General features: G+C 42.7%; 1 protein-coding gene across 2 annotated transcripts; it reads right to left on the reverse strand.

Annotated features, from left to right (window-relative positions):
- Window positions 1-228: 228 nt before the first annotated feature.
- LOC138215997 (homeobox protein orthopedia B-like) lies at window positions 229-5,002 on the reverse strand. Of its 2 annotated transcripts, none has more exons than XM_069178545.1 (3): window positions 4,886-5,002; window positions 4,155-4,549; window positions 229-1,561 (listed from the first exon to the last, which is right to left on the reverse strand). In XM_069178545.1, exons 1-3 carry the CDS (start codon window positions 4,920-4,922, stop codon window positions 1,058-1,060), a joined length of 936 nt encoding a protein of 311 aa, XP_069034646.1. In that variant the 5' UTR covers window positions 4,923-5,002; the 3' UTR covers window positions 229-1,057. The 2 variants fall into 2 exon arrangements, with proteins under 2 accessions (XP_069034646.1, XP_069034645.1); XM_069178544.1 differs by having other exon boundaries at window positions 4,847-5,002.
- Between the last annotated feature and the right edge of the window lie 3,255 nt (window positions 5,003-8,257).

Genomic DNA, 8,257 nt, shown 5'->3' on the forward strand with positions numbered 1-8,257 from the left:
TATTCTGCCTTTGAATACCTCAATTCCACTGTTTTGGATAATCCAAACAATTTAAACTAAATCCCCCTAAAATAAGCTAGGCTACTTTGAAAAGTCGACAATGACGCAAAAACAAACAAACAAACAAACAAAAACAAAACAAAAACTACAACCCCAGCGAAATTTGTCCAAAATGAGAATTATATTATAGTTTAAATTTAATGGAGACACTTCATTCGTGTTTTGACATTCTTGAAAATTACTTTTATTTGTTTGTTCATTTTAAATTGGTACAAACCCGTCAATGTGGTGCATTTCGATGTAAGACCAAACATTTAAGAAATGTGTCAAGTAATAGCACATACAATAAGTTAAAACATGTCACAAAAAAGACCAGCGGGTACATAGCAAGAATGTTTTATCTACACAAAACATCCTAAAACAGAGTAGGCCTACTGTATTTTTTTTTCATATTCAGATTTTTGATCCCGCTTCGTGCACATGGGACTGAGGTCACCGAACAAAAGCCCGGTTCAATCGGAGTGGGCACCATTTTCTCCCATAATTATCAAATCCACATGCACGGTGCGTTCCTGAGACCCAGCTCAACAGGGCCAGCGTCAGTTTGGTGCGTGTGTGGTAGGCTGTTACCAAAAATGTATACCCAATCTTATAAATAACCGTTTGACATAACACAACGTCACCTGAACACAACGTGTGCGTAAAAACACACTCAATGAAAACGTAAGTACGACGATTGTTTGGCTCTCCGTAATTAGGGCCTATAGTCTAGAGATCATTACAATAGTATTCATCATCAATAGTTGATAAAATCCTTCTGAATTAACAAGATAAATAACCCCCAACCCACGTTTTTTTCTTCCATTTGTCCATCAGTGTTGTCCTTTTATTTTTTTTTTCTCATTATGAAGTCACATACATCTCCATTTTCTCACATTTCAGGCCTGATTAGCTCACTCGTTCTCTCGTTTAGATCTAAATAGCGGGAATAAAAACAGAAAAAGAGCTGCAGGGCGGGGCTGGGACAGGGAGTTAGGAGGAGAAGGGTGAAAAGTCACTAAGTGAAACTCATGGACACTGTGTGCTCCAGCGCTTTGCGCCTCAGTGACGCGATGCTTGTCCCTCTCCACATGTCACTTTCCGGGGAGCTACACAGCTGCGGGGAGCCCGGTACGTTCGTGGGCCCGGAGAGAGAAGCCGACATTCCGTGGAAAGGCGTCTGGTAGAGGTGGGACTGCAGACCGGAGCCGTTGGAGGACAGGCCGTTGGAGAGACCCATGGAGTTATGTGGCGGGCCTGGACCCAGGCTGCACTGTGACAGAGACTGCGCCATGCCCGGCTGGCGGCCCAGGGCTGGCGGGAGCTGCAGCTGGGAGACCCCTGGCATCCCCGTGGCCCACCGAGAGTCGTTGGCGTGGAAGGAGCACAGGCTGTTCTCCATGGCGGCCGCGGCAGAGAACTGTGACAGGCCGGGTGTTGGGAGCAGAGTCCCCGGGGAGCGGAAAACGTTAGTGGTCTTCTTCCTTTTCTTCCACTTCGCGCGTCTGTTCTGAAACCAAACCTAGAAACAGAAAGACAGAACCGTGTGTCATCAGAGGAACTGAAGAGCATATGTCTGAGGCAGTATTTGTTTATATCAAACCATAATGAGGTAGGCAATGTGGATGTTCCTTGGTGTTACTGTAACTGTGTTACAAACAGGCTACAGATAAGCACACTAATATCACTAAAATATCGACATTAGGGTCTATGTAATATTAATGCAATGTGCATGTGTAATGGCATGTATTTATGGATCTATTTATCTACGCCACAGGAGCGACACAATATGCTACAGAAACCTTGTAGAACAAATTCTCCACCAATAAGGTCCAAACGGGCCAGTATTGTCTTACTGCTGTTGAGCTGGGACGAACTAAATTCCTCCACACCTTCCCTGCCCCAGCCGAATAAACAGAAGTTTCAAGGTTTGCTTTCAACAGCTGGTGTGATTCATTAATCTCACGAGTATAAAGACTTTGTAACATTGTGAGACGCTTCTACAATATAAACTAGTAAATATCAGCCATTTGACTACTGTCTGCCTTATGACCTTATTCTGTTTGAGTTCCACCCCTGTAGTGAAAATACTGGGATAATGTTAGACATTTCACTGTAAAAATAAAACGCATTAAAAAGAGGGAGCTTTTTTTTTAAAAAACGTATGCGTCACAGAGGGGTTTATTACTTGTGTTCCGCAGCAGTGGGTCGAACAATTTGTCTTTCCAGCGTCTTATTTACAAGCAGATTAACGGAAAATTGCCCCTAAATATCGCGCGGTCTTAAATACAAATGGCCCGCGTCACTGTACACAATCTACGCGAAAATAAAAAAAAAATATACCCATCCACCGGCTCGCGAGAGAACCACAAACATACCGATCCACAACAAACGCACGCGCGGTAACCGTTGGGCTTTATAAAGATTTCATCATCTTCGGGTGTGATTAATGCGCGCGCGGGGCCGTGAGTCGATGCCTCCGTATTAAAAGTGAAATCTCGCTCTCATTCCGCTCAGCCAGCCGTGAAACGTCACCCAAACCCATTACACTCGGGGGGGGAAAGAAAATGCAATTTCTCATTCCATTAAAAAAGTACAATATATTCTTGAGTCCTATTAAGACGTCGCTGATAGAGCATTTTATAAAGGAGAGGCCGTGGAGGCACGCCCACTGAAGGCTTGCACCTCCGCGGCCTGCACCAATGTTTACCAACAGCGGGCAGGAGCCGGCACGCGCTGAGCGGTTAGGATCCCGCACACTAGATCGAGTAAAGAATTGATTATTAAGGTGACTAATGATTACACTAGTTTTATTGCTTTCAGAGGGATAATTTGCATGAATTTCACATCACGGGTTAATAACCCGTTCACTGTTATAAATAAAACTGAAATTGGTTGATAATGTGTTTGGATTATTAGAGCCCGTCTGCTTGTTCAAAAATAAGCACTGCGTGTGTTATCATGTTTATTTAGTACAAAAGTTTAAATTATATCTTCGGTTTCCCCCCAAATATAGACTATTACATCATGATGTTTCCATACCTACTAATCATTTTGTACGAGAGTGGAGTTATATTATGAGATGGAAATTCTTAAATATCAAGGGCTCTATTGTGGTCAGGTATCTTGTTATATTTTTTTATGGTAAAAAATTAAACATGGCCTAATTATCAAAACTTTAATGCGATTAATTTAATTTAATGCAATTGTTGCAGGTCCAAATTTCAAAGTTGCACAGATACAAAAAGAAATTAAAACGCAAAGAACTGATTAACTATTAAAGCCTAAATCTAAAAATTTCCGGAGGAAAGTCTCTATAGTCGGTGTTAAATTAGTATTTTATGACAATTGTAAATGCCTAATGAATACTTTTGACTGTATGAGCACCAGAATCCGGCTGGTTATCCGCAGATGAGAAATGTTTCAGCACCTTGGACAGCGCCCTCCGTGAATTAGATGGGTTCTGGATTCTTACAATTATCTATTGATCACTATTAGGTTAAACTTGAATAAATTATGGCATTTTTGAATTATACAATTCAATTAAAATAGGTTTGAGTCTGTTTGTTTTATACAACAGCTGTTATTGGATAATTAGGACTCAACGAATCTACCTTGCTTTTTTACGCAGAGATTTTTGTATGACTACACTGAGGCAGGATATTGCACCCATCTATAAACCTGAAACCGAAACAGTGATTGCCACTTAAAGGGGAGGCTACACAACAGTATACTTCAGGTCATGGGTTAATATAACTTGGACTGCGCCAGTGGCATCAATTCTCTAGTTAGCTTTAACTATGTGAGCATTTACACCTAGAACTTAACACCGAATGGCCACAACATTTCTGGGGACGTGGAGGTTGTTAATAACTAAACATACGGTAAACAATATATATATATATATTAGAAGATATATTTTACAAACGCACAGAGGGGACACTGTTTCTGAACCCTCGCCTGATTGCCTTGCGCTGCCTTCCAGATAATAATAATAATACAGGATCATTTTTGGACATTTACAGACCCTACATGCGCAAATCTGGAGTTACAGCCACACCCTGCCATATCACATCTGCATCCAGTAAAATCGTCCACACTGCACAAGTGTTTACCTGAACTCTGGACTCGGTCAGGCCGATCCTCAGCGCCAGCTCCTCCCTCATGAAGATATCAGGGTAGTGGGTTTTGGCGAAGCTGCGCTCCAGCTCGTTGAGCTGCGCCGGTGTGAAGCGCGTCCTGTGCCGCTTCTGTTTCTGCTGGCTGGCGGACTGACCGGAGTTCTGTTGCGGTTGCTGCTGCTGCTTCTCCTGCTCCTTCCCGTTCACCGGCATGCCGGCAGAGTTGGATCCCACAGTGGCGATGTCTTCCCCCGGTAGGAGAGTGGTTCCCTCTACAGAGTCCGAACCAGGGGCCATGTCTCCCGGATGCCCCTGGTCTGGCACGCCACCTCCCAGACGGCACTTGAGAGCCTCTCGGTGTCCGAGTAACTCTGCAGCATCCTTCATCCCTGAGGACGAGTATGAGAAACGATTTGAGAAAACGCATACCGCACAGCGTCTTCAAATGTAAGTTACATGAAATAGCTTTGCGTATTTATAATACAGGAGAAAGACTAACAAAAAAAATTAGACAAACTCAATTCAAATTAGCAATTTTACACCGTCGTTTTTGCTGCCAGATGAGATTTCTAATACATTACTGTAAATAATTGCTTCGACCAACGATAAACCACTTGTTGTTAACACAATTAACCACAACGTCTATTTATCACTTCACAAGGTTAAGCAAGAAGTTGAAATCTTACACTGGAGTTTAGGGCCGGAGTTTACAGATGATAACTCACCGAGCCGAGCATCCAGGAGGTCGGCGTGAGAGAGCATCGCGTACCGCTCCAGGGCGAAATGTGCTCCAAAAAAATCCTACAACTTTGGGGCAATTTAAAAAGTATATATCGTCTAAATGAACGAAAATTCGGTTTGTGGTTAAAAAAAGGAGGTCCCTTGCATTATAATGTCCTTTAGAGCGATGGGGAGGCGCTTATTAGTTGAAAGAACCCGTGAGCTTCCTCAAATAAGAGCCAATCAGAGCGAGAGCTTGGAAATGTCAACGACGTGACTCCCCCCTCTTCTTTTTTTTTTTTTTTACACGCACGTGGACGCACCCAGGCACGCGCGCACAGACCTAAACGCGCACGAAACACCACAATTCAATCCTCTGCCATTCCGTCTTCTGATTTATTAGCTTTTCATGCTCAAATTATTCCACGTTAAACATCTTAATGTGTTTGTTTAATCTCATATAGCCTGTGCCATGACAGGACTGTTTGTAGATAGAGATACATGTAAAACACTGGAGGTGAGAACATGCACGGGCTTTTTGCTCAATAGGAGTTTACAGTTATTTGAACCAGAAAATGTATTGCCATTAAATAATTAGCCATATCAAAACATCAATTTTCAAATCACTGGACTTTGTCGTTTAGATTGTTTACACACAGAAAGCAGGGATTCATTTAGGAAATAGACGACAACAAAATCCGCAATTAAAACTAATTTTCAGCTGATTGCTCTTTTTATTTGTATATTTCTTTTTTTATTATAGAGAAGAAAAGCAGACCGAGTATGTAGAGATCCGTGTAGAGAACCTTTTGGTCAAAATAGAAAATATATACATAGGAAATGAGAAGGAGAATCCAACGTCAGACCTCCTCTCAGGCCCTCCGAGCCCCACTTCCCTCCCGTCCTTGGATCACAAACAAAACGAATATAGCTCCCATTCCCCCATGGCAGGTGATTTGTGGAGACAAATCGAGGAAATAAATAAATAAACGAGTACAGATGGATTTAAACTCTGTTAGTGATCGGCCGCTTTAACTCCCATCGACTTTTCATCAACGCGGGTGCAATTAAAGGTATTTAGGCCTGTTTGGTTCAAACAAAATCAGACGTGGTGGACCCTAAACGACTGTGCCCCTTTAGCAGTGGTCCATAAGTAGGTCTATTATACAATTAACAGGACAGCCATTGATCTGCGCTCCACTCTTACTTCTCCAGACAGTGCTGGTTAGAGAGGGCTTTTGGCAGATGTCAGGGTGAGCCTGCTGAATAGACCACCGCCTGGGACTAAATGGGTTTCTTTGCAGCCACACAAAGGAGGCGTCCGAGCGAGGACTCCTCTCTCTCTCCTCCTGCACCACATGGAAGCAGCTCATCTTTTATGCTCCTCAACAGCAATTTGCTGGGACGCAGGGAAGTAGCCTATATGTGGCACAGCGTGAAAACTTAAGGAAATGGACTGGTGCATGGTCCACTGAGATGAGGAAAGCTGTGACCAGCTCCCGAAGGTTCAGGAGAAGCAATCAGCAGCAGAGGCTCGATTCGTTTGATTCAGACTCGTAGACCAGGAGAGAGGAGAGGGACTCTATGTGTTGGGACTTGTGAAGCCAACCCATACGTCTGTGAAGGGCCTGAGCCAGGAGAGATGGTCTGTATGCTTTGGAAGGTGTTTGTTTTCCAATTAGTGGAAGGATAAAGACGAGTGCTGCAACTTCTATATAAAATAACACGCACACACACACACACACACACACACACACTACATTAATGTACTTCTAATTCAAGTTTATTATAAGGTTATTCATGCAACTTACTCAATTAGCATCCATAACATTTCCTTAATATAAGAAAGGAGAATGAATACTATTTGGAACGAATCCAACATTATTACTATTATGTCTGGGTAGGCAATATTTTTATTTTATTTTTTATATTTAAATAATTAATACGCAGGATATATTATTTTGCAGGTGTTCCACCACCACCACTAATAATAATGATAATAATAATAGTAGTAGTAGTAGTAGTAGTAGTAGTAATAACAATAATAATAATAATAAATATGACTTATTTTGGAAAGTATTAGCTATGCCTTTAAAAAGGACAAATTTAATTCAAATTTAAAAGCGTGGACATAAAATGAAGCACGTAGGCCTATAAAAATCCAAAGGTTGCACTTACTTCATTTTTGAACTTAGACCGAGGTTACATGATAGGCTAAATATTGATACTGTGGTTTGTTGTAGCGAAAACAGCCCGGAGAGCAGATATCCCCTCAGCTGTCCGATCCTCACACTGTAACTTATTGCTGTAATAAGAGGAACCCACTTGAAATGGGTCTATGTCTCACTCAGCCTCCCTAACTGGCCCACATCAATCTTCCCCAGTAAAAACACACTCACATACAATCCTCCCGGGTTAATGCGGCGCATCTGAGTGCGGAACGGCTGTTTACACGCGAGGAGACACTTTTAATGGAAGCGCACCAAAAACAAATGCAATTTTGTAGAGCAATTTCAAAGATCAAGAATTCCGTGTCCACCCTCTCCGCGGTTTTTTAGCAATCAAACTGCGTTAAATCCATTGCTCATATGGGCCTTTGCAAAACAGGTTAGAATAATACAAGTAACAAAAAGCAGATGCAAGGATAAGAGCACAACCAAATTGTAACGCGGGCCAGCAGGCGAACTGGCTGTTTCAAATGTTGAGGCCTATTGCATCGCCTCGTGCGAATCTGCATCTGCTCAGTTGTAGAAATCTAAAAGGAAAATCGATTTTCCATCTGCAGAAACGCCCCTGTAACAAATATCATTGCAGTTTTGTTGCAGGTGATTTGACAGTCAGAGGAATAAGAAAGCAGACCAATAAGTGCGTTGCATCCGAGCCCTGCATGGAGAGGCGAGAGCGGAGAGCCACAGACAGGCAAACCCATTAGAGGCTTTCCTCTTCGGCCACCCAGCCCAGCTGCACCACCCCGTGCATCTCATGCCCCAATTAGGCCCGTTGCCCTGCGCCTGCTGTCCGCTATTGCTTGATGCGGTGCACCGAGTGGTAATCACGGCATCAAATAAAATAATCAGCAAAGAAGAGCCATTTCCTTAATGAGGAAGAGGAGGCGTGTGTCACGAAGAAGGGAGTGTAGGCGCCGCGCGTGCGTGCTTAGTGTGTGTTGGGAGGTTATTAAAATAGCAGTGTCACTAACATATTGGTGTTCCAAGTCTCAGTAGCTTTTAAAAAAAAATGTGTCATTATATCTGCTGTTAATAGCTGACCGTCAGGTGTGCTATGTTCGGGATGTTCTGATAATTTGTAATTAAGACAAACAGCCTCAAGTTAAAATTGAAGGTATCCGCATTATCTTTAACACGTCATTCTAGTCA

The sequence above is a fragment of the Embiotoca jacksoni genome, unplaced genomic scaffold (genome assembly GCF_022577435.1).
Source record: "Embiotoca jacksoni isolate LCO1_2020_lvr unplaced genomic scaffold, fEmbJac1.0.p SCAF_8, whole genome shotgun sequence".
In the NCBI taxonomy this organism is placed as follows: Eukaryota; Metazoa; Chordata; class Actinopteri; family Embiotocidae; genus Embiotoca; species Embiotoca jacksoni.